This window comes from Chelonia mydas, chromosome 2, assembly GCF_015237465.2.
Source record: "Chelonia mydas isolate rCheMyd1 chromosome 2, rCheMyd1.pri.v2, whole genome shotgun sequence".
NCBI classification, from domain to species: Eukaryota; Metazoa; Chordata; order Testudines; family Cheloniidae; genus Chelonia; species Chelonia mydas.
In genome coordinates this window covers 69241785-69269383 of record NC_057850.1, presented here as the reverse complement: position 1 = coordinate 69269383, position 27599 = coordinate 69241785, and the positions used below count along the sequence as shown (strand labels likewise).

The 27599-nt window shown below is 39.8% G+C and overlaps 1 protein-coding gene across 1 annotated transcript in view; it reads right to left on the bottom strand.

Annotated features, from left to right (window-relative positions):
• The window catches only part of ST18 (ST18 C2H2C-type zinc finger transcription factor), a 210571-nt gene that overhangs the window by 46883 nt on the left and 136089 nt on the right, over nucleotides 1–27599 (bottom strand). The window contains exons 5-11 of the mRNA XM_043539630.1: nucleotides 17191–17387; nucleotides 12556–13350; nucleotides 10228–10362; nucleotides 8431–8521; nucleotides 6809–6913; nucleotides 5148–5362; nucleotides 1563–1774 (exon numbers count right to left, since the gene is read on the bottom strand). Coding sequence (XP_043395565.1) covers nucleotides 1563–1774; nucleotides 5148–5362; nucleotides 6809–6913; nucleotides 8431–8521; nucleotides 10228–10362; nucleotides 12556–13350; nucleotides 17191–17387 — 1750 coding nt within the window. The remainder of the gene's footprint in view (nucleotides 1–1562; nucleotides 1775–5147; nucleotides 5363–6808; nucleotides 6914–8430; nucleotides 8522–10227; nucleotides 10363–12555; nucleotides 13351–17190; nucleotides 17388–27599) is intronic.

Here is a 27599-nt window from a genome sequence, read left to right as displayed (position 1 = left end):
CTGTTACTGAGTTCAGCCAAAGGCTGGGGCAGCAATTTAATTCAACCATTGGCATCAACCTCCCTCTCAACACGACAGGAAACCTCTACTGAAGTCTGGCGTAAGAAGCTCTCTGTGGCTAACGTCAGAAATGGATCTGTCAACTAGGAAAGAATCCACTAACAGACTCTGGGCTCCTGGTAAATATTTCTCTGGGCTGACTGAGCCTAGCTTGCTGGGTATGAAGATGGCCCCACATTAGAATGTCTGCCTAATGGAGTCCCCCAACATCAATTTCAATACCCTGGTTGTAACAAATGGAAATCAGACTCAGCAAAATAGGAGATTCCACTTTGCAAGAGCGCAGAGCTCACAACACCTAAAGAGGTATTACACCAGCTGCTGGAAAGAAGGGATTTCACACAAAGAATACCAGTTCGCCTATGTGATTATGGAAAGCAGGAGGTCTAATGAACATTGGAGGCCAACAGATGTGGAAACTCCTTCCAGCCAGATCAAGCCTGGTGCCTCAATAGGAAAGTGATGGACATGATAGATAGATAGATAGATAGATAGATAGATAGATAGATAGATAGATCCTGAAAGCCCACACCAAGTATAAATATCATATTTTATGTATTATTTTAGTACGTCTTGTCTTACACCAACAGTTTCCTGGATATGTATTTATACAATTTCTAGCACAATGTGGCTGCAATACAAATAATAAACAAAAATGCTTCTCCCATTTTCTCTCATTTTTCTTCTCCTACTCCCACGAAGGAGGTCACATAAATGTATCTTGACTAGTTGCACCGACAATGTGGTTCTATGTAATGTCACATAAAATAAGGCTACTAAATCCTAATGGTGACTCTTGTGAATCACAAAGAACAGTGAGACATCTCAGACGAAACTGAAAACATGACTACGCTGAAACCCACACAAGGAGCTACTCTTATTAGGTGGCCTTCAGTCTTAAAGAGACTTGCCCGAAGTATCTCCAAACACAAAGGGTTTGGCTTTCTTCTCACTTACACCAGTAAAAATCAGAATTAACTCCATTGAAATCAGTAGAGTTACTCTATAACTGCTGTAAGAAAGATCATAATCAGACCTAATGAATATGCTGCTGCTACACCTTTCTTATAAAACCTCTATTAATCAGCTGAATTTTATCAATCATTTGAGTGGTTGATTACCACAGGTTTCAGGATAAGGAAAAATCCTTCATTAACAGACCCAGCTCCATTACCTACCAAAAAAATTATTTGATTTGGAGTTTCCTCCCCCGCCCCACCCTTCCATTTACTTTGGGTCCAGTTATGAAGATCATCACAACCTAATTCCTGCAATTTTTTTTTTCAGAAGCAGTCAGTATGTTACTATTTAATCTGTTAGTCTCTAAGGTGCCACAGGGACTCCTTGTTGGTTTTGCTGATACAGACTAACACGGCTACCACTCTGAAACCTATTTGTTCTCTGTCTCCTTTTTGAGAGTTAATGCAGTCACTACCATGAAAGACAGTTTATGCACACATTTCAGTAGCTAGCACACCCTCCAGGTTCTTGGACTACCCTACCTTGGCAGCCAGACTCTGTGGTTTGCTGGAGAGGATCTCTGCTGCTTCCCTGCAGCGGGTGGAAAGGTTCAGGATAGCAGCAGCTGCTGCTATGTGGGTGTCTTCACTACATTGACCGTAGCTATAAGAGTTGGCATGACAAGGGCTCTGTGTGTGGGCACTAGCACTCGGCAGTCGATTAGAAAATTTCACTGGATGTGAAAAATGCTTTGCTGTTGAAAAGAGATTTGATTAGCAATTGCATGTATGTGGTTTTCCCCATTAAACAGATTCATTTTTCAGGTTATATTTTCATACATTACGTTACTCGGGTTTGCTGTAAAAATATAAGCTCAGGGATCAAATTATTTAATTTTTGTCACAAGAATACCTTTAGTATTTACATTTTTACCATAAAAATTTGAAGAGATAAACTCTGTGGTTCTTCACTCCTGAGCAAAGACTGAGCAAAAATGTTCAAACATATTGGGAAAAATAATCAAATTCATAAGGGATTTTCATTCTTTAGAGCACCATTGTGTCAAAATAAGATGGATGTGTGAAGACTTAGGTAAAACAACATTGAGGCTATAGCCTGCTTGCCTTACTTCTGTGAGCAGCCCCATTATTCAAATGGGATTACTTGGGTGAGTAAGGTGAACAAGATTTGCCTCTTGGACATGCTGGGGAAGTGGAATACAAACATTACACCTTGGGAACATGTGCAGTATCATGTTCATGAAAATTCCAATATTTAAATGTTAGACTTAAAAAATACAACCAAAGAAAATTCAGAGTTAAGGTGGTACTTAATTCATCTTGTTGTGCCTCTTACAGCTGGGATCTTCTGGAATATTATGTAGGTACCAGACACAACAAGGTCAGTTAAGAATGAAGAGATTGCCTTACAGGTGAATAGAAAAGCTATTTTACATGTCAAAAATGGAATACATGGTTCTATGTTTCTCCCCTATCACTAACATAGACTTTAAAGCAGGTGCCTTCTTTGCTCTGTGTTATATCATTGACTGTGATAGAACCATGAATTCAGGTCTTCACAAACAATAACAATCCATCCTTTCATCTGTAGCTCTTAAAGTGCTTTACAAAGGTGTGTAAAAGAGGAAACAATTTTCAGCTGTATTTTAAACAAATTTTAATCCATATCTAGAACCTAAGCAAAAAAGAAGAAATAAGCAAAATCATAATTCTTTATCAGCATCATGAACACAAGAACATTGCTGCACATAACCATGTGTTTGTTATGTAGCTGTGGATTGAACTACAGAAGTTGGGATCCAGCTATCAATCCCCCAAATTAAATTCCCTTTGGATCTAGGATTTTGGCCCATTATACATTTGATGGCTATATAAAAAGTTTAGGTCAAGATCCAAACTTCCCTAAAATTTGGGATGCTTTGATTAGAAGTTACAGGTCAGACCCAAAAGTCATATCATCCCCCAAATAATTTCTACAGCAAAATGCAATTGAGCTCCTTGCTTGAATGTTTCTAAATATTGGATCCATCTAGTGAGAACTGAGACTGACAGCCCAATTCTGCTTTCCCTTATACCAGTGCAAATTACTGTAAAGCTGGAGTGTCTGGAAAATCAGGCTATAAGTCTATGCTTTTTATCAGTTCGTTCAACTGATCTGAGTCACCAAACCTACTTAAATTAGAGTTTGATTTAAGGTGCTTCTTCCATTATCCACTTCAAAGATAACACCAATAAAGCCATGCTACTAAATGAACATGTGCCATGTGTCAGTAGGTCAGATTCATATGTGCAAAATCCAAAGAGTACTAATAATGAAATTCTAGATTCTTATTTGCTTAGGCTGCTGAACAAAACTCTACACAATTGCTTTATTATTCCAACCCTTCATTCATCCCCATGTCTACTCTATTCATGCACTCTTACACTTTTGTCTTTGCATTGTAGTAAAAGTTGTGTATTGTGCAATCTTCGCAAGCATAATGTTAGAAAATTCAATTAATTATATGATGTTCTTTTGAAATTGTATAATGAATTTATTTGCATATATATGCAAACATTTCAAATATAAGCACTTCGAATGCAACTGTTAAATAGACTTGTGCATGCGCAAACAAATAACTAAAGGAGTATGTCCACTGCTATGCAAAAAATTAGAAATTGCTCATGCAAGTGTCCAGTAATACACACATCTGTTTGTGTTTGAGCATGCCTATTTTACAGGCCCAACTTAGGTTTCTACATTTGTAAATGTGGCCTTCAGATATTCCAATATAAATAGGCTTGGCAGGATTAGATTTTTATCAGTCAATGTCAGTGAACATCGGTTTCAGCATACAGACACAAAATGATGAAAAAAATATTTCCATTGATAATAATTGAAATTTACAGATAGGCAAGGTAAGAAAAATGGTCATTGAGAACTTATTAGAATTTTGATTTAAGGATATTTACTTTGTATATTTTGGCATGTGGTGTTGACAGTTTGTTTTTTAACAGTTGTAAAGCTTGAACTTTTTGAATCTCAACATCTACTGTCACTAAACAATTTTTGCCTGACCTCCCCTATTGTCTGACTCCCACATAATTTCCTGCCACTGTGAAAATGTATATCAATAAAAATTGAAACAAATGCTTTAAAACAAATATCAATATTGTCTGTCAACATAAAACATAAAAATCAAATTGTGCCATGCTTAAATATATAGATATAGATATAGATAAGCTATTAATAATTTGAGAGCTAAAAACAGGGTCTTCTTTATTATTATTTTTTAATTGCTGCTTTTCTGTTCACCTTAACTATGACTGTCCTTTCTTTTTTCAGATTATGTGGGCTGGGTAACATTAGGTTTTTTTTTTTCCATCTTCACTTTCTTTGGTTATATTTTAATGATAGTAAACAAAACAAAAATTAAGAAATACTTTCATGACCATTGTTTTGGATCCACATTCCTTTGAACCCAGCTATGACACGAAAGAAACCCCCTTACGAGTCTTCCATTGTCTTCGCAGCAATGGCATCTTTTGCCAAGATTTTGTGCATGCATTGAAATAGCTGTAACTACAGTGGTGTTATTAAGGGTTGACGCAACAGAGTAAAAACTTACTTCAGTTATCTGTGCAGATCCTACAATGAAGAGGATCTACACATGTAATTACTCATAACAGTGTGCTAGACTGTGATACCTTATTCACATTGAGTAGTAGCATATTGCACAAATAGTACCTTTGGGACAAATCCTCAGCTGCTGCAAATTGCCGTAGCTTTATGGATGTCAATGGAGCTATGCCAATTTATGACAGTTCACAATCTCATCTCTAACTTAAATGGGACCACTCAAGGTGGAATGGTACCACATGAAAATGGGTATCACAATCTTGTCCAATAGGAAAGTGACAATAAATCAAGTATTTTCTTTTTTACCATGGAATTGCTTTTAAAAGAATAATTAACAAATAAGATGTTGTAATCACTCCAGCAGATTTTCAGGTATACTGATCACAACGTGTTAAACACATTTGCTAGTGTGCATTATTTCCGGAAACAAGAAAACTCTCTGATAAATGATATTTTTCTTTCAAGAAGGATGGGAGTTTCAAGCTTACATTCAAGGAACGGTGGGGTTTTTTGGCCTTGCACTGCTGGTGCCATTGTGCGTTTGCCAAAGACTTGTGCATCAAAGCTGGCATAGTCAAATGGTACTTTCCCAAACTTCTCTTGCTCTTTTGTCAGGGTGGCTCTGGGAGAGGTGGCTGGCTGTGCAGTTCGGTAATTGTACTGAGACAGCTCGAGCTGCTTTGCTAAGTTTGTCCTGCAGAGACTGCCACAAGGAGAGTGAGAAAAACAGAAAGGACAAACAATAAGAACATCTTTTTCAGCACCTTGCATTGAAAGATAGGCTATAGTGGGATGGCACCTGCCAAAATGGATATAAGTAAAGACCATAAGCATTGCCTTTATAGAAGCCTATTTTTAGGGTTTACATGTCAGCTATGAAAATATATTTTGTAGCTAAATAGTGGTCTAGCAATCCTGTAACTTACTAACAGAATTACTGTTCTGTTTATAGATCACTACCATAGGATGGTGTTTCCTTTTTTAAAAAAAGAACGAGATCACATGAATCAGCAGGGGCTTGTAGAGCTGTGGATCACTACTATCATTCTAGTGGTGGGCCTTCTGGGCAAATAAATATGAGAGAGCATGGTCCAAAATAATTGCTTCTGCTATTTGTGAGGAAAGAATAATTAACAATGTGTTATTCCATTTAGCTACTGTGCAGTAACTACTTGTCTTCAATAATTTCCTAAGGACTTTTCATACGTAGAGTTAAGGCACGTGCAGTTGGCAGACACATTGACACAATATTCTGTAATGGCTCAGAAGGAGCCATTATAGCCAATCATGTCAATAATCCACAAATTAAAGTGCCCCCAAATAGGCCTGAATATAATAGGCCATGATGGTGCTGATGCCAATGATGTGGAAATTATGCAAGTTTACAGGATCAATAGGACTCTCAGACCAAATACAAGCTCAATGAGAGATTTTTTTGGTTAGGATTTTTCAAAGCACTTTTTTGCTACTTTGGTATAAAACATAAATTAAACTGAGTAACTGCATTACAGTAAAGTAACTGGATGGGTCAATCAGAAATCTGTTATATCAGAGAAACAGAGCAATGAGAGTGCTTAGCCCACTTAAATACTACTACACTTACAATAGTTAGATGCTGCTGTGATTGCCAAGGGTTTCCTTTGCAAAGGATCTCAATATAAATCAGCATGGAATCCTATGCTGCAAAAACTAGGATGAACTCACGAAGCAACAAGATCTTTAATCAATCCTCAGGAGCCAAAGCATTGCAGCAGAGGGACAATTTGGGAACATTTCTTAAAAAGTAACTCCAGTCTAATCAAAATAGGAGGCTGGTTAACATTAGGAAGGCGCTCCAGAACCACCACTGAAATAATGTTGTCTTGAAATAATAGTTTTTAGATTTTTTTACTCATCTTTCAAGGACATGCATGTAGTCATTTAATGTTAGCTGAACACACAGGGACCTTTGTGCTGAGTGTCCTTTGGTTATCACAAGTCATAATCAGTTTCGCTACCCACATTTTTGTATCGGGTCAGCCTGCTACAGTGAACTAGGCTCCCTCAGTAGCTCAGAGTTAAAAGCTGTAAGGAATGAAATCCCTTACAAAATAAAGCACAGCATTTGGACAGAAATACCTGTGTGAGACATGTCATGTGAGACTCCTACCTGTGAACCTGAGCGTGGCACTGTCCAGTTTTAGGAGAATCATGCTGATTTTTTTCCTGGGACATTGCCAATTTTTCAGCTGCAGCAATTGGACAGCCAGAAAGACTGTTTAAAAAAAGAGTGGCATGATTTGAGTTACCAGAATATGAACTTATCTTTCAGTCCTAAAGGACCTCAAAGGATTTCATAAATTACAGATGGCTTCTCCCACCATTGAGTTGTAGCCACCGCTGGGATGAAATGTGGCAGCTGTTTAACAATGCACAGAAAAAAAAAATACACACCAATTTAAGCCAAAAAGCGAAGAACACTAGAGGGGTTCTCAAGGCTGATGCAGGCCTTTCATGCCACTGTTATCTCAGAGTGTCACTGCATGAAGGAAGGCCATGAGTGGAGCAGCTGCATTGGGTGGCTTCCTCGTTGGCGCTAAACAAGCCTGCACTGAGTGTGTGGAGTTTGAAGCATGTCAAAGAATCTGTGACTACCAGGGTCCAATGGGCCCAACTCCACCTATCACCCTCGCCCCCCACACACAGTAGAAGTAGCAGCTGCTATTTCAGATCCAAATTTGGCTGTTTGGATCCAGATTTGGGGTCCATCCCATTATGCAGAGATGGGTCAGATGTGAAACTTGCATGCTTCTTGGGTGAAACGTTTGGAAGTTGAAACAGGCTGAAAGTTTTGGACTCTTCAGATCAGAGGTTCTGGGCCAGGCAAATCTCTATTTAATTTTTAAAAAATTAAGTCTATTTTGCCCTCAATGTCAGGTGAACTATTGAATAAAACCTATTATAGATTGATAGGAAAGCGGACTTTGGCGGAAATTTTTTTGAAAAAAATCTGGTGTATGATTGTGAAATAGGTACGCATCCTGTCTCTAGTTATGTTTTCTCTTTGCTGCTGATTTCCAGTTTGCCTCAATTCCTATCCATTGATAATTAGCAGTACTGATTTATAATATAGTTGGTTGCAAAAGGGCTGTAAATGTGACAGGGGTTTTCAAACAAGAAAATGACTAGAAACATTTCCTTTACTATTCCCTGTCCCCGACTCCATCCCCTTATTGTTTGTTTATCCACCTGTCACATCTTGTCATAATCTCTCAGCTGTCTTTGTTTTACTTTTATGTCCCATGACTAGCACAATCAGGCCCTGATCCATGATTTGGGCTTCTCCATGCAACTGCAATATAACAGTAAAAATACCAAGAGTTCACTATGTATGCATATGGATGCACTGTGTATGCATTCACATAGTAGGACAATGGGGCTCTGATTTTGGTTGGGGTGCACATCTATTTATTTACTAATATTTCATTTACATGATTAACTTTCACTTATATTTTGTTTCATTACTGTAGTTTGAAATCTCATCTCTGAATTCGGACTAGTGGATTCTGTCATACATGGTACTGGAGATAATATTTTTGATAATATACTGAAATTTAATATTTAACACAATTGTGTAGACTAATTGCTGTTTATAAATAATGTTGACTATCTTTGTGGTCAATCAGTGTTTGCAGTACATTATATTGTTCATAATCCTGAATTCCAAATAGATGTGGCAATTTCCTCCCAGCTACATATTAATTTTAATGGATGCTAACTGATCTGGATTACCTTCTGTGTGTGTTGCGATTGCTGTTGACATGTCCTCTTCCAGTACATCCCGGAGTGGGGCACTTTAAAACATTTTCATGCATGGCAAGAACTAAACACAAAGAAAGAGTAAAGGGTAGCAACATACATATAGTAATCTCTTTCTCTCTCTCTTTCTCTCTAAGGAACATTTTCTTCTAGCAACATAAAAAATTCTCAAGTGTGATGCACAAAAACTTGTCTTCTGATTTTGTACCTTCTAGCTCAAATGAAATGTACAAATTCAGAAAAGATGGTGCTGAGAGGCCTATGCTATACTCTCATGTTGTATCATCCAATGGCCCTTGCCTGGTTTAAATCAGTGGGCGGGCAAGCTTTAAATTACGTTGGCACTTTTCACTCTTTATGCTGGAGTAAGAAGATGATACATGAGTGCAAAATCCATCTGTCCTGGACACACCCCTTTTGGCTCTAGCTCCACCCACTTTAGTTTGCATCCCTTACTCTCTTCTGCTCGGTATGTAAGTACAAATCCACCTTATACCAGTGGATCCTATCCCCAAGCTGTAGTTTGCACATTCACGGATCTCTGACAGCATTTGTGCCATTGGAACCATTGTAGTGACAATTGCATCAGTAATGAATAGGACCCATTGTATGTACATTTCTCTGCTCCCCAACCAAAGTAGCTGTTGTGGATCTGTTTTTATCAAAAATGAAGTAAAATATAATTCTATAGCTTTGAACATCTCCCCTCATGCTGTCAGCTCTATGCTATCCTTTTAGGTGTACGCTGCCTCAAAAGATTGTCTGATTGTTAATCAACTGGGTTGTTCTGTTAGTAAGCAAATTTTGATTACAGATAATCATTTTGTACCCAGCAGAACAGTACTGAGCTGATTGGATAATTAACAAAGACTTGCTTTTTAAAAAAGTTAATGTTGTTGAGGCCTTCCAACTGCAGCAGCCTGGTTAGCTCAAGAGATGTTGCCATAAATACAGACTTAAAAAAAGAAAGCTACAATTAAGAACAGGACACTGGTAAAGTGCAAGTATCCCTTTAATTTGTTGTTATGAATGGAGCTACCAAAAAAAAAAAAGAAAAGAAAAGAAAAAAAAGAAAACCAGTCAGACTGACTAAGTTGTTCAAAGTAATAGTTTCACATTCCATTTTGGCTTATTATATACCATTTCACTGCATCATGTCAGAAGACAACATACCCAGCACAAACCAATGTAATCTGACTGACACAGCAAGAAATGAATGGGGAATTCAGGCTGGTCTGGCCACGCATAAGTTAGCATAATACAGTCGTAGGAGAGAGGCATGCTATGAAGCAACTGCTGGATTCTCTCTCCTTGACTGGTGGAGGTGACCTACTTGGTATGAGTGGGAGAGGGACATACAACTCACATAGCTGAATGCACATGTCTGAGCCTCCAGTTATTTGAAATGGGAAAACAGCACACTCAGTCAGGGCTATGTGCCAGCCCAGCTATAATGACCAGTGTGTGTGTTGGTGTGTGGCTATGACCTTGTTCCTCTCCAGCCCCTTCAGGGAGCTTCGTATCACTACAGGTGCTAGTTTTAACCAGGCCTTGAGCACTGCAAGTGTAAGAACTGGGATTGCGACTCTACTCTGCACAGGAGCACCAGAGTGGCAACAGCTCATTGAACCATCTCCTGCCTTGTGCATCTGTACAGATTTAGCTACAATCCAGCCCTGAGTGTTTACACTGAGTGTCCAGTATGAACTCACATGACTTAGAGACTTAGGCCTGTTTCAGTTGCTCTCTGTACCGTAGGATGATACTCACTTTCTAGTGGCACTCTGACTTTATGCGGACAGCCTGAGAGACTGCGGTGATGTGGGTACAGCCCAGTCACATGCCCTGTGCCATCACATCCTGGGATGGGACATTTGGTTTCTCTTTTTTCAGGCCTGGGTGAATCTGTAGAGAAATCAAATAAGGATTTTGTCTGGTTAGGGTTTCCTGCCTGCACTCAGCTGAGTGGTCTTAGAAGTGTGAAATAACTTTTCTATACTTCAGATGCAATTTCCTCCCATGGCTTTAACTTGGACTTAGAGTAACTACACAATCTAAGCATCTCTTTTGATTCTCACATTGTCTCTTTTAAACAATGATTTTCACCTCCCAGTGCCATTGTGTGCTAAACATATGCGGTTTAGGGATTGTGATGTCACTTCTTCCATTCAGAGCCTCAAGAGGGACACAAGCCACATCCAGTAAGCCAGAAATCTGGCAACTGCAACCAACAGAAAGATCTAAAAAGGAATAAATATTGAAACAGAAAAAATCTTTTATACTGTTAATGCCAGGTTCCAGGAAACTGGGATCGCCAAATAAAAGCTGAGGGAAGAAACAAACAAACAAAAAGCATTGCAACCAGGAGCAGTTCCTTAAATATCACAGATCTCTAAGTTGTTGGCTCTTTGTTAAGAAACTGAATGCATGCCATTTTACATCTGAGAGGCTAGGCAGGCACCTCCCTCTGGTACACATGGCAGCACTGCTCTGCAGATCAGCCCACGATGAGAGTGCAAACATGGAATAACTAATACCCTTTCACAGGTCACTGTCTCAGCCCACCTTTATAACTGCCAATGTACAATGAGACAGAGGCTGGGCTCCTTAGTGCATTTTTCAACTTCCAATTGCAAGGTACTAGCAGTGTACAGGAAGCACCTATTAGAAAGTGTTTGTTTTGATTTTGAATGCAGAATCTAAAACTATGAGAAGGGAAGCAATTCTGATTCAGAAATTCTCTTGTGAGAGGAGACAGACAGCAAGGGACGTATAAATTGCTGAGGATGGTTTCAGATCAATCTGTGATTGACTGCCAACAACATGGAGTTGAGGGGAGATAAACAGCTGCAGTCAAAGATAGGTTAAAGCCACCTAGTAGGATATTTTGCTAGGCTACAGTGTAGAACCAGAAGCAGCTGCGGGGTTAAACTTTCTGGCAAGCCTTTAGATAGGAAAAATATGGAGGAAAGAAAACAGAATGAACATCAACAGGGAACAACAGTGCCTGTTAGAATCAAAGCAAATGAAAAGTAAGAAGTCACTGTAGGAAATTGTTTCCAGCACTAAGAGAACAACGAGTGACCCTAAAACAAAAACAAAAAAATCATTTATTTTAATCCTCCATTAATCTGAAATCTAAGTGCACATTGTGTAAAAAATTAAGTGGAAAGAGTAAGATCAGTATAAGGTAACAAGCACATTTAACTGGCATAGGAGCCAGAAAAAAAAAAAAAGAAGAAGAAGAAGAAGCTCAGAAGGATGTGGAATTCCCAACACAATGTGACTATTCCTGGAGCAAGCGTGAGTATTCCACATGAGTAAAAGGATCAGAATCTGGTCTGAATTGATTATGGTCATCTGAGCAAATGAGGGTAAGCATAAGTATATGAAACTTAGGAAGGAGGTTGATTAGCATGTATGTACAGTGCTAAGGGCATTGTAATGGATAAGCTGTATGTGACTTTCAACAGAAGAAGCAGGTAAATGCATATTCTAGTTAAGCAGTACAAGAGGGATTATACAGTGGTAACCCTTAAAAAATTGCCAGTTATCTTAGATTCTAAATGCCTTAGTAACTAAATAACTTACTTCAGCATTTGCAGTAAATATCGAGACGTACTCTCGGGAATACTAAATATATCAAAGTAATCATATTTGTTTACAAAAGGCAAAAATGGCAACTTTTACAGGGTGACTACTGCTTTACTTTGTATTTATAAAAGAGAGTTCCTGGGACAGATTAAAGTGAGTTTAAAGTGATATCTTTTGATTTTCCATAATTATTCTCAATCCATGAATTCCATAACAAACATGCCCAGTTTGCCAATCAATACAAGATCTTTTTAATCTCCGGCATTACAAGCTTGACTTGGTATCTGAAAATGGAACTGTGTTCTCCCTTTCATAGATTATCACAAATCATCAGAAACAATAAAGATTTTGGAATTTAGATGGCAATTTTTCTGGTGGTGATCAGGCTGAAGAATATGGCTTGTTCCAGAATCTTTACTTTTGATATATGATCCAGTTCAAAATTGTTTACCAGCTGTAGAATTAAAGTTTGAGCCAATACGAGTAATCAAAAATATTTCTTACGTTTATTATTATATATTTGTCTCCCACCAATGTCAATAACTTTGGTTTGTCTCCTTTCTCCAGCTAAATGCTCCAAAAGAAACCTGTCCAATTCTTTGTAGGTGCTGTGAAACACATGACCTTGCTCTGCCTGCAGAGCTATCGCTTGTTCTAGCAGACTCAAATTCCCTTTTGTTTTGTCCAGGTCAACTGACACGTCTGTAGTTTCTGATAGGCACTCATCATCTTCCTCGCTTTCAGGGAATGGATTCTGAATTCTCTTGTCAAAAGGATCAACATGAGATTCCTGTGATTCTCTTAGCTCTGTTTCTGAGTCACAAACTCTTTCACAAGGACGAAATTCTGCTTCTTCAGTCTTAATTTCTGGAACTTCCAGAATGTCTTGTTGGTTACATCCTGCAATATATCTCTGAGTTACATGGGGCTTTATGCTAGTGTCTTCTGAGAAGTTTGAGGAACTGTCCCATTCATTGTCCAAAATTTCAGAGCTACTTTCATTGTCTTCAGATGAACAGTAATGTGGGTCGGAAACACAAATCTTTTCTTTTCCTTCCGATGAGTTAATCATGTAACATTCATCAACATCATCGCTTTCTGTTTTTAAGGACTGGATGCCACTGTCATTTAGGTTCTCAGTCACCATTTGAACTGGTGCATCTTTTGCTAGTTTTCCCATGTTCATTAAAGATTTGACCACAAGGTCCTGGTAGCAGGTGTAGTTGTCCTTCGTTTGACTGGAGTTTTCTTGCCCACCTGCATGAGAGGTTTCATCAGGTAACTTTGTAGTATTTTCTTCTATAAGGAAAAAAAGCAAGAGAAAAATGAATGCTTTCTATAGAGAAACTTAATCTTGATCTAACCTGGTTTCAATCTTAAATGGGAAGAGACTTATTTAACAATCACTGTTTATTTACTCAAGGATACTCTGAAAACCCTTAAGAAATAACAGCCCCTTTTACCAAGACAATATCTGAAATTACTGCTAGTATATAACCATCACAATCCCTTCTAAGATTAAATCTGTGTGGTGTAGCTGCAGAGCTCTTTGAAAATAGAATGTTTTGCATTTTTCTTTGTTGAATATATAAAATTCTTTTCATCTATTTTCACTCTCCTCCATGTCTAACATGCCCCAATATTTCTCAAAATGGGTCCCCAATTACTTTTCAAATCACTTCAGATTGCATGAAAGACCTTGACTGAAAAGACTCTATAGTTTACAAAGGGCAAGCTCTTGGTCACCATTACAGTTGCCACATTAAATGATACATCAGGTCATGCACAGGCAAACAGAAATGGTTGAATAGACTCTTAAAGGACTGCTAAAGACACCATTGAAATACATCCTGTGTTAAACAACTTTCTTTGGACGAAAAGCAGCAGCCAGCAGGTAGTAAAGGCTGCGTGTAGGTAAGGGTGTCAATGTTGGAAGACAATATGCCTTTTGTATCTCATTTAATTTTTTATAAAAACATTTGCTCTAACAAGGACACTCAAAAATTCATCTCCATCATCTTTCTTTCTGGTAATTATCTCTCTAAAATCAACACTGGTTTGCCAGGATCAAGTAAATATTGCCATAGTAACTAAAAGCATTTTTGGACGAAGGGAAGAATTTAGTCACAACACTAGCCCCTTCAATAATGCTGATTATAGGGTGCATTCTTTTGTTGGGATCTATTCAACATAAACTGAAAAATTTAACATTTTACTTCCTAGAAAGGAGGATGGATAAATAAGCATATTGTATTTGATAAGATGGACCCATCCTCTCCTGAATCAGAGGAACTCCAGGTTTAAATAATAAATTAAACATAGTCTAAAATGCAAATGAAGTTTCTCTCAATAACACAGCGAGCTATTAAGAGAAAGTGTAAAGGGTTATGATAATTTTAAAGTATTATAAACGACAGAAAACAAATAAAAAGCATTTTCAGTGAATATGTCCAATTCATTGCACTATTCTCTCAATCCACTTAACTACCCACATGTGTACAATAATGATTTATAGACATTATACCTAATTATGCATATTTGGGCTGTGTTAGAGTGCCTAACAAAAGCTCTAGAAAGCAACAATTACCTCTGTTGCTTAGCTACATAGTTTAAAATATTCCTATTAAGTGCAGATTATTGTGGAGGGGAAAAGAGGGAAAAAAATGCACATGTGCACCACAATGCATTTCACTTTGCTGCTGCCAAACTGTTAGCATTTTGGGTCATTTCCAGTTTACATAATTGTTTGGTTCAACTGTTTGTTATATGTTAAAAGAAAATATTTATTAATTCTTATTCTTCTTCAGAAAATTGGACTCATATGGGGAGAGGTGGCCTCATGCACTATGTGCAGATAGTTGTGTGTTTGGGGTATTTTTTTTAAAATGTCTGCAAAGCACAGTGCAACTTCTCAACCAGCTCATCTCTCACTATAGACTTTGAAGTAATCTGAATGAAAAAGTTTGCTATATTTTCAAAACATGGCAATTAGTAATGATGATTGTGATTTCTTGTGGTTCTGTAATGAACCTCTGACAAGTAAGCGTCTATGATTTAATGGCTAGTCTCTCTGCTCTGCTTGGAATTACACGTACTCCCATCACCAGGCCATTTAGATACAAATTGCTCTAATTTTTTTTATGAACAAGTATGCTTGGTGATACTAACATGCCTTTCTTTAATTTACTGGGTAAAAGATTATACTAGTCATATTACCAACAACAAGATTAAAAAATCATGACTCAGGCCCCCCAAAAGCATGAGATTGGTTTAAAAATTATGAGATTTTAAAAATGTGGGTTTGGGTTTTTTTAATTGCCTTCTGGTTTTTTAGCCTTTGTGGTTCACATGTTGAAGTTTTTCTCTGTAACCACAACGGCTTGAAACTTACTTTTACAAATAAATTAATGCTGAGATTTCTTGAAATTGCATCACTCCAGGAGTTGGGGCTTTCGGACAAAAACCAAATATCATGAGATTCACAATAAAATCACGGGAGTTGGCAACAAGATACCAAAAAGTGATTTTAAAGCACTCTAACTCTATACCCATCATACTGTCTTGCTCTCAGAATTTTACTGTAGTTGTACAGAAGATAGACACAGGAGAATGTGTGCACATTAATGAGGAATAAAACACTGAAGTTATGGAGGTACAGGGTACAATCTGAATCAGCACAGAAAAAGTCAGTTAAAGCTTCTTGTGAGACTGCTGGTATTATGAGATGGAAATACTCCTAGGAGGTCAGAACAGCTACTGAAATCAGCAGAGTTGTGCTTGCTTGGGTCCATAGTAAATTTGGCTCAGTGATTGCATCAGAATGGGACAGTCAGTGCACAATTCCCTACTAGTTTAAGACATATTTTAAAAGTAATCCCCGCTCTAGCCCTCCACAGGAACTTGCAAGATGTACCCACACAGCTGCATTCCAAAAGAGCCCCCGATATCAAAAATAAAATCCTGGCCCCACTGAAGTCAATAGAAAAACTTGCATTGACTTCATTAAGGCCAGAATTTCACACATAGTTCTCTTACCTGGATAATAAAGTTGGCTTTCATTATAGACATATCGGTATACATTCAAGTTTTATAACAGCTATACATACCAGAAATGTAAAGGGTTTTGGTTTTCAAAAAAGAAGATTATTCTATTCTAAGAAGACGTGGGTATAAATTTGGGAAACTGCATCAGAATCTGGATCCGAACTCTGGGGCTTGAGAACAGCTTCATCTTAATTAGAGGTACCATTACTTTTTCATACTATGTATGATTTCTGATTTCAGATTATCTGCCCATTTCCCCTAGATATTGACCTTTATAACCTATTGACAACTATTTTATTTTTAACAAATGCAGTATTGATTCCACTGAAATCTGAGACCACTTTCTGCAGTGTTGGGCTGACAACTTGTGCAAGGCTCCTCAAAGAAAAAAATAAGTGCCACTTTATTTTGAAAAGTGTTCCATTAATTTTCAATATATAGTTGAATGTTGAAGGCAGAAAACATACATACATAATTTATATTTATTTATTTAAATATATATGTGTATTATAAATATATCTTATTCTCTCCCCCCAGCAGTGACATTTTGCAGCACCCACATAATAGAACTTTCTATAAATTATTGAGCATGTTTGGGTTGGGTATTATAAATAAAGTGCAGATTCTAATAATCAGGTTAAATAGAACACAATTAATAGTCCCATTAATAAAATTGCTTTGCTAAATGTTAAAGTCAACATTTTGTTAAGCAGGTGATTGCCCCCACCCTCATGCTGAATATATTAAAGTGAAAATCCTCTCTTTACAAATGTGTTTTTCTAAGTAAGTTTTTCACTACATGTTTAACCTCATTCTTTGACAGCCCATATTAAGAAGCAGACACCATTCCTTATCTCACCTGCAGTGATGGCAGGTCTCTGTGACCTACACAGCATTAAGGACCATAGAAGGAGATGTTGTACAAGGTCCTTGTTTTTGAATTACCATATTTATATCTAGATTACCATGTATTATCTCAAATCTACTCTGAGCCCAAATCATTCTACATTCTTTCTGAGAGCATTCAGTTTGACAGATCTCTTTTCTTTGAGGGCAGTGAGTTTACATTAATTTGGAGCCATTCTTCATTGCTACCTGTTGCAGGCGTGTCATTTGTTTCAAGGACACTGATGTCCTCCTGCAACTCTGTTCTGTCCTCATTTTCTTCTTTGCATTCCACACTGGGACTGTAGTGACGGGGTTTCATTAACAGGGACTTCCTTTTATTGACTGGAACTCCTGAAATCTGTTCTTCAGCTTTTCTCTTCTTAGCCATGGAGCATTTGTAGGCACTGCATTGATTTAAAAACGGCAATAATGAAAACAAATTGGACATTATTGAACAAACAGCACTGTCCTATATTTTAATTTCAAGTAGAAAAAACAAGGCTGGTAAAATGCTAATACACTTGCACTTCCAGCCAGCTGTGTTTAGAGGATGTTTAGTTTTAGCTCTTGGAATCTAGAGAGCAGGGCACAGACAAATCCTTCACACCGTTTCTCTTTCACTGCTATCAAAGTCTGGTTATAAAAAATCCTTAATCCCAAGTAAACATATGTTAATCTAAGCTCTGTCCTGCACTAGATGAAATATACCCAGAAAGGGATGAGAAAAGATTTATATTGGTTTGCTAATCCTGAGAAACAGCTAATGTGAAAAGTTTCAGAGTAGCAGCCGTGTTAGTCTGTATCCGCAAATGTGAAAAGTATACCACCAGTTACATTGCAGCATACTGTAACTTTATGACCCTTCTACTTATATAGGTCTGGATATGTGCTTGATTCTTTTGTGCTGCTGCTCATGGGGGTTTTGTTTGTTTGTTTGTTTGTCTTTGATGGGTGGGTGAAAGTCCATTTTAAGATGAATGCATTTTTTCAGTGTGAAGACTTACATATTTAAGAGCAATTTATTTATTTATTTTTGAGATTTGGGAGATGAACTAAACAATATCAATGTCTGATTTTTCTGGTCACTGTGGCCTAGATTCACAAAGGTACTTAGGTGCCTAAACTCCAGACTTAGGCACCTAAATCCCAGTTTTAAGCTCTACTGCAATTCATAATGCTCTTACTGAACCTTGTAGGCACCTAAACTCCCTTTTGCAGTATAAGATCCCCAGGGGCCTATATTTCTTCCCTGAGCCTCCATCCAGACACCAAGTATCAGAGGGGTAGCCATGTTATTCTGTATCCACAAAAACAACGAGGAGTCCAGTGGCACCTTAAAGACTAAAAGATTTATTTGGGCATAAGCTTTTGTGGGTAAAAACCCCACTTCTTCAGATGCATGGAGTGAAAATTACAGATACAGGCATAAATATATATTGGCACATGAAGGGAAGGGAGTTACCTTACAAATACCTTACCTATCTCCCACCTAAGCCTCAGAGCAATTCACCAGCCAAGAGAAGGTAGGTGTTTGGCCACCTATGCCAGGTGTGGGACCTGATCCAGTAGGTTCCCTTGGAGCGTGTTTACTGGATTGTCCCCCTCAGGCAAATTCACACAGCAGCTGCTTCCACCTCATAACTTTAGCCCAATGGTTTGTATATTGACCTAGGATGTGGAAGGCCTCCAGTTAAAGTGCCCCCTCTGCCAGAAGGAGAAAAGGGATTTGAACTAGGCTCTAACATCTCTCAGGTGAGTGCCAACCACTAGGCTATGAGATATTCTGCTAGGAGGTGCCCTCAGGCTATGTCTACAAGCGAGGAGGTGTGTGATTGTGCTGCTCATGTACACGTACTTGTACTAGCTCCCATCGAGCCAGCACAAGGATAAATAGCAGTGTAGCCACGATAGCACTGGAAGAGGCAAAGGAGGCATGGCTTAGTCGCGCCGAGTACAAACCGGCCTGAAATGGGTGGGTGCGTACTGGGCATGGCTAAGCCGTACCTCCGCAGCTGCTACTGCAGCTACACGGTGATGTATACTCATGCTAGTTCAGTCAGAGCTAGTGCAAGCATGCGTATGCAGGGGAATCACACCCCTCTCTCATAGTCTAGACATAGCCATAGTTCCGTCTGTTGAAGCTGTTTCACTGTGGAGAAATAATTAAAAAGTTATTTGAGCCAGAGAGAGACAACAACCAAGAGAGACAGCACAAGCATGAGAGCAACTCAATAGCCTGGTCGTTACAGTACGCACCCAGGATGTGGGAGCTCCAGAATCCCAACCCCTTGCTCCCTGACCTGCACTCTAACACTAACCACTGGGCTAAAAGGTAGAAGCGGGGGGGAGGTTCCTCCTCCTCATTGTTGTAGTGAAAACAGCACAGGTGCTTAACTCCAAAGGTAGTGGATTGGAAATGGAGATAGGTGCCTCTCTGCAGATCAGACTTGGGTGTCCCTTCTGTGTGTGTATATGTGTGTATGTGTGTGGAGGGGCCTAGGTACCTAACTCAGGCTTTGTGAATCACACAGTGCTCCTGTAACTTTTAAGGCTCCTGAAAGCTAGGTGCTAGGACATTTAGTGTCACAACACCCTCACTCCTTATGTGAATCCAGGCCTTTTCGTTTAGGGGAGTTTACACTACATTCTTGCTATTAATTTGTATAGATCTGTACATGTTGGGATCTGTCCACAAGAGCTGAAATCAGATATATACTTCTGGAGCACGTGATGTACCATATTCCCCTCTCCATTACCCTGCTGCACCTCCACCAATGCCAATGGGATTGCATCAGTGTCATGGACAGTACAATGTGTCAATTCACTGCTTTATCTTTGCCCATATATCTTGTCTATTTAAGAGGTTTTCGTGGCTGCCCTATACCTGATTGTAACTGAGCAATTTTCAATAGGTTTCCAAGTCATATTCCCACAGATATAACATGATGTGCATAGAATGCTGATTATGACAACATTATCTCAAGGGAATATGAAAACAAACTTTGGTTGAACCGCTCAGCTAATGTGCATGAGCAGGAACTACAATATATGCAATATTTGGTTCCTCTAAAATACTACAAATAAATAAGTAAGTAAATAAATATTTCCCCTACATATCATAGGCCAGATCCTTAAACTTTATTGATGCTGTGCCATTTACTAGTTGAGAATGTAGTCCTGTAACTTGATCATAACTTTTACTGATACCCTATATATAGGTCCGCAATACAAAAATGTGTGTGAAATATGCTATACCTTCCACAACAGGTTGAGTAATGTAACATTTTATGGTGGCTGTTTCACATGTATGCAAGCTTTTGGAGTGGAAGGTTAGCAGAAAATCTAAACATATCTTTCAGTTGTGACAAGACCTGAATATTTATATGTCTGTCAGCTATCTAGCATATCTGTGTATTCAATATAGCCCCCACCATGCTAGCATCTGAGTGGCATGACAATCTAGATCATTGGTGGGCAACCTGCAGCCCACGCAGCTTCCTGCAGCTTCCATTGGCTGGGAACGGTAAACCGCGGCCACTGGGACCTGCGGGCAGCCATGCCTGTGGACAGTCAATGTAAACATTGTCTCGCGGCCCACCAGCTGCAGGTTGCTCACCATTGATCTAGGTGACACATCATAGCTAAGAAGTAAAAATGTGACACTTCACTAAAAGATCTGCCTCACAACACAATATTCTTCAACCCTTTTCTCAATTTTTGTATAAGTAATTTTCATTGTGGTCATTGTTCTCTCAGACAGGGGAATGCAGCTATGTAATATGACTAATAGCATTCATATTATATCTGTCACAGATGAAAAAACTGCATTTATGGATCAGTGTAATCCACTCATTGGTTTCTGGAACCCAGGGAGCATCATAAATCTACACAATGCCCTTGGGTACTGGATTTCTTATTTGGCTCTCTGATTTAGCTCCAAGATTTGCAAAATTCCATGTCTGCAAACAGCTCCCTATTGGTTACACATATTACAAGGCGCAACAGCATAAATTAATCCTTCCAAGATATCTTATGTGTGCTAAATTGGCTCAAGTTCTGATTGTTTTGGATGGTAGCATGTGACTAAACTTAAGCTTTTTGTTAAAAAAAAAAATCCATTTCTAGCCAAGCACCTTTTTGGCAATCCACTACTATAAACATGAAGGATATGGAAATATGAAGATCTGCAATTTTAGGAGCTGTTAGAATACTACCAGCATGCATCTTAAACACAGTGGATGCTCTTGATCTACTGAATGCTAACCTTACTGTGAGTGCCATTAAAACCTGGATGTCAACCGCTTGCAGTAGTTAAATGTATTTTGAATTTTGTGGTATTTCTCTTTTTAAGAATAGTGCATACCACAAATATCACAGCACAAAAGTGTCCCTTTTGGAAATGGTGCCCCACAGACACTGACACACATAGACATATACAGACACAGACACGCCCACCAGAAATATGCAGTGTGGATTGAAGTGCATAAAGTACCCTGCAAAAAACTGCATGGAATAGTTTATTAGTCATTGTTGCTGAAGTTCTGCAATACTGTATCACTCATAATAGTCATGGTGTTGCAAACAGGTTGAAATTATGAAAAAGAAGTAGAAAGAACCATAACAATGCTTTATAAGCCAAAACTATCAAAGTTTACTTTTTTAAACTTTTTCATTCACTTGTCAAACTCCAAATTTACCTCTAATGGATATTCTGATAATTTAGGAACTGATACTGTCCTCATTTCCATTGATAAAGCTGTTTCCCACACAATCTAAGTTAATACTTTTTAAGGCTAGAAGTGCCCATTACATCATCTAGTCCAGGGGTGAGCAAACTTTTTGGCCCGAGGGCCACATCTGGGTATGGAAATTGTATGGGGGGGGGCATGAATGCTCATGAAACTGGGGGTTGGGATGCGGGAGGGGGTGAGGGCTCCCACTGTGGGTATGGGCTCTGGGGTGGGGCCAGAAATGTGGAATTCAGGGTGTGGGAAGGGGCTGCAGGCTGGGGCAGGGTGTTGGGGTGTGGATGTGTGTGGATGTGAGGTCTCTAGCTGGGGGTGCGGGCTCTGGGGTGGGGATGAGGGGTTGGGGGTGCAGGAGGGGGATCAGGGCTGGGACAGGGGATTAGGGCATGGGAGGGAGTCAGGGGTACAAGCTCCAAGCAGCTCTTACCTCAAGCAGCTCCCAGAAGCAGCAGCATGTCCCTCTCCAGCTCCTATATGGAGGTGCAGCCAGGCGGCTCTGCACTCTGCCCCTGTGGTTCCTAGCCAATGGGAGCTGCGGGGGTGGCACTTGGGGTGGGGGAAGCGTGCGGAGCCCCCTGGTTGCCCCTACACATAGGATCTGGAGGGGGGACATGCCGCTGCTTCCAGGAGCCACACAGAGCCACGGTATGCATGGAGCAGGACAAGCCCCCAACCCCGCTCCCCGGCTGAAGTGCTGGAGCAGGGCAAGCCCTGGACTCCACTTCCTGGCGGGAGCTTGAGGGCCAGATTAAAACATCTAAAGGGCCAGATGCAGCCCCCGGACCATAGTTTGCCCACCCCTGATTTAGTCTGACCTTCTGTGATAAATTTCACCCAGTTACTTCTGTAATGAGCCCAATAACTTGTGTTTGACTAAACTGTATCTTCCAAAAAGCCTTAAATAAATGGTCCACAGCTAAAGTGGGGGAAAGAAGGAAAGAAAGATGGTCATGCTATTGTTAAAATCTGCTGAATTCATTTAAGCAAATTGGGACAATGTATTTCCCTAGTTACATATTACAAGCCCATCCCTGTTATGTCAGCAAAAATGTCATGAAATACATTTGTGTATAACAATATCCTAAAAGGTAGTCAAACTCAAGACTCTGGCAGACCACAGGCAAGAAAGAGTACCAGAAACAGGGTCCCCTGCCTCCTGGAGTTTCACTCTGGGAACAAACCGCAGGAAAATCCCAGCTGATTATAACTAAAATCAACTGGCATCAGGGGAGATGCAGCTCTGATTTACATTCTTTACATGACTCCACACTCCCCTGTGTATGATGGTCAACATGGAACCCCTTTTGGAAGCAAGTATGGGCTGGATGAATGCACTATAAGGTGGGTAGAAAGTTGGCTAGATTGTCGGGCTCAACGGGTAGTGATCAATGGCTCCATGTCTAGTTGGCAGCCAGTATCAAGTGGAGTGCCCCAAGGGTCGGTCCTGGGGCCGGTTTTGTTCAATATCTTCATAAATGATCTGGAGGATGGTGTGGATTGCACTCTCAGCAAATTTGCGGATTATATTAAACTAGGAGGAGTGGTAGATACGCTGGAGGGCAGGGATAGGATACAGAGGGACCTAGACAAATTGGAGGATTGGGCCAAAAGAAATCTGATGAGGTTCAACAAGGATAAGTGCAGGGTCCTGCACTTAGGACGGAAGAACCCAATGCACCGCTACAGACTAGGGACCGAATGGCTAGGCAGCAGTTCTGCGGAAAAGGACCTAGGGGTGACAGTGGACGAGAAGCTGGATATGAGTCAACAGTGTGCCCTTGTTGCCAAGAAGGCCAATGGCATTTTGGGATGTATAAGTAGGAGCATAGCCAGCAGATCGAGGAACGTGATTGTTCCCCTCTATTCGACATTGGTGAGGCCTCATCTGGAGTACTGTGTCCAGTTTTGGGCCCCGCACTACAAGAAGGATGTGGATAAATTGGAGAGAGTCCAGCGAAGGGCAACAAAAATGATTAGGGGTCTGGAACACATGACTTATGAGGAGAGGCTGAGGGAACTGGGATTGTTTAGTCTGCAGAAAAGAAGAATGAGGGGGGATTTGATAGCTGCTTTCAACTACCTGAGAGGTGGTTCCAAAGAGGATGGTTCTAGACTATTCTCAGTGGTAGAAGAGGACAGGACAAGGAGTAATCGTCTCAAGTTGCAGTGGGGGAGGTTTAGGTTGGATATTAGGAAAAACTTTTTCACTAGGAGGGTGGTGAAACACTGGAATGCGTTACCTAGGGAGGTGGTAGAATCTCCTTCCTTAGAGGTTTTTAAGGTCAGGCTTGACAAAGCCCTGGCTGGGATGATTTAGTTGGGGATTGGTCCTGCTTTGAGCAGGGGGTTGGACTAGATGACCTCCTGAGGTCCCTTCCAACCCTGATATTCTATGATTCTATGATTCTATGAAATGTATGATAACTTCAAGTTCTGTTTAATTCAAATTTTGAAGCCAAATTCTGCTCTCAGTCACAACCGCATTTGCTCCAACCCCTCAGACAGAGACAAACACCTACAAGATCTCTATCAAGCATTCTTACAACTACAATACCCACCTGCGGAAGTGAAGAAACAGATTGATAGAGCCAGAAGAGTTCCCAGAAGTCACCTACTACAGGACAGGCCTAACAAAGAAAATAACAGAACGCCACTAGCCATCACCTTCAGCCCCCAACTAAAACCCCTCCAACGCATTATCAAGGATCTACAACCTATCCTGAAGGATGACCTAACACTCTCACAAATCTTGGGAGACAGGCCAGTCCTTGCCTACAGACAGCCCCCCAACCTGAAGCGAATACTCACCAGCAACCACATACTACACAACAGAACCACTAACCCAGGAACCTATCCTTGCAACAAAGCCCGTTGCCAACTGTGCCCACATATCTATTCAGGGGACACCATCACAGGGCCTAATAACATCAGCCACACTATCAGAGGCTTATTCACCTGCACATCTACCAATGTGATATATGCCATCATGTGCCAGCAATGCCCCTCTGCCATGTACATTGGTCAAACTGGATAGTCTCTACGTAAAAGAATAAATGGACACAAATCAGATGTCAAGAATTATAACATTCATAAACCAGTCGGAGAACACTTCAATCTCTGGTCATGCGATTACAGACATGGAAGTTGCGATATTACAACAGTAAAACTTCAAATCCAGACTCCAGCGAGAGACTGCTGAATTGGAATTCATTTGCAAATTGTATACAATTAACTTAGGCTTGAATAGAGACTGGGAGTGGCTAAGTCATTATGCAAGGTAACCTATTTCCCCTTGTTTTTTCCTCCCCCGCCCCCTTCCTCAGACGTTCTTGTTAAACCCTGGATTTGTGCTGGAAATGGCCCACCTTGATTATCATACACATTGTAAGGAGAGTCATCACTTTAGATAAGCTATTACCAACAGGAGAGTGGTTTTTTGGGGGGGAGGAGTGTTGGGGGGGAGAAAACCTGGATTTGTGCTGGAAATGTCCCACCTTGATTATCATACACATTGTAAGGAGAGTCATCACTTTAGATAATCTATTACCAACAGGAGAGTGGTTTTTTGGGGGGTATTGGGGGGGGGGAGAAAACCTGGATTTGTGCTGGAAATGGCCCGCCTTGATTATCATACACATTGTAAGGAGAGTGATCACTTTACATAAGCTATTACCAGCAGGAGAGTGGGATGGGGAGAGAAAACCTTTTGTAGTGATAATCACCCATTTTTTCATGGTTTGTGTGTATAAAAACATCTTCTGTACTTTCCACAGTATGCATCCGATGAAGTGAGCTGTAGCTCACAAAAGCTTATGCTCAAATAAATTGGTTAGTCTCTAAGGTGCCACAAGTACTCCTTTTCTAGTCACATCACTGTAGATCCAGAACACCACCACTAATTTTAGCCCAGGACACTCACAGATTTGACTCTTCTCAAATGTGCTGTAAGCACATCTCTAGAGCCAGAGGGCTTTTCCTTTATGAAGCAGTGTGATGCACTAGCTTGCCCTCATCATATTCCTTTGTCTAACCAATGCAGCCAGGCTCAATTAGCTCTCCAGTAGAGTTTCTAGAGACTCCTCTTCTCTGCTTAAAATAAATATATTTTATCAGAACCAAATTTATATAGGCTTATTCCTGACATCTTTCTCTGAGAATATAGGTGCCAAAGATTGCAGTGATTGACTCTTTCTTAGGAAGCTCAGCTTATTCTTCACAGGCCAGGAAAGTGACTAACATTTTTAATTCCAGTAGAAAAATCCTCCTGCCTTTGCTGTTAGTGTCCTTTTAAGTTGCTACTTCTGAATTTTGAGTGAAATCAACCAGACTTCCACAGCCAGTTCAAGTAATTCACCAAGAACCTATTCTTCCTCTTACCCTCAATCTTATATTGTCTTCAAAAAAAACCAAAACAAAACACTCTAACTTTACTACATGTAGTTGTTTCATACTCTTGATTTTAATTTTCAGTTCATTGCAGTTGCTGACTATTGATCTTACTACAAATTTCCTTATCAAAGTAAATTTATTTTATAGTTTGTGACTCCTTTCACAGATTTGCTTTTTAAAATTTGTGATAGTATGTGCGTATACATATGCACAGACAGACACATTGTCCATTTGTCTCTAAATGTAGATGTTTGATAACAAGCACCATAGGAATTTGAGACTCAGGCTACTATGTAGATATTTGTTTGTTTATAGCTTTATCTAATCTAATCTAATCTAATCTATCTATCTATCTATAAGCTTAGATATCAGCATTCATGAAGTACCCATTTCAGCATTGTCTTAAAAAGTTTGTCTCTCTGTCTGTGTCTCTTTTACACACACACACACACAGAGCTATGTCAGGCTGTAGTTTGTCAAACAGTAAACCTATAATTTAGATTCACTATTACTCATCTCATAAATTCAACATCTAATAGTTTTGTTGCTATTTATCAATGGTCTGCTTGTTGTCATGGAACACTGATTCAGCTGTCAAGGTTATTTGGTAATCTGAGGCTCATAAAATGGGAGAAGATTTTTTTTTTTTGTTATGAGCCCAAAGCCAATACATGCTTTCCCCCAATTTAACTGTACTTAAACGTTATGAATAATAAATCATTTTAGAACTGTCTATAATGAGCAGATTTTTAATCAAATGAGTCAGCTACTAAAAGCAATCCTGTATCAAATATCATAATACAAGCCAAGAGGTTAAAGTATAAGACAATTACTTGTGTTAAAAGAAGAGCCTCAAGGAAAGTTTTCATGCTTATAGGACACAGACATTTTTGACAATTTTATTCAAAGTGCTTAGGATCTTCCCTTTCCTTTCTTTTTGCCCAGAGTGTGCATGGGTGAATGGTGGGGATACGGAGAGTGGAACAGTGCTCCACTTTCCCTAACCACCTAGTGGCCAATTTGAAGACAGCAAGAAAGCTGAATGGCTGCAGTGAACTCCCCTCCCCCTATTAAGCATTCCAGGGCACACAGCAGCCATTCTTTCTGCTGGAAACTGCCCTGCCCGCCCTTCCCCATAGATGGCATGATTGTCAGTGGAGGATTTTCCATCTTGCTGTGAGTCTAACTCTTTTGGGATCTGGAAGGAATTTTTCCTTCTTGGCAAGACTGGTAGATATCTGGTTAACTTTTTCCAGTTTCCTCGCAGTCTCCTGCAGGCTGCCATGGGTGAATAGAGAGTGTATATTGTTTAAAAAAACAAAAGAAAGAGGAAGAGAACACTGTCACACTTCCAGTTGGTATCCCAAGTAAGAGGCTTCAAGGGGCCAGCTCCTGGGGTAAAGCTCAGCACAGGACTGGTGGAATCTGTAAGCTTGTGGGGCAAGAGAGTCTTAACTCTTCATTGACTGAGTTCCCCGT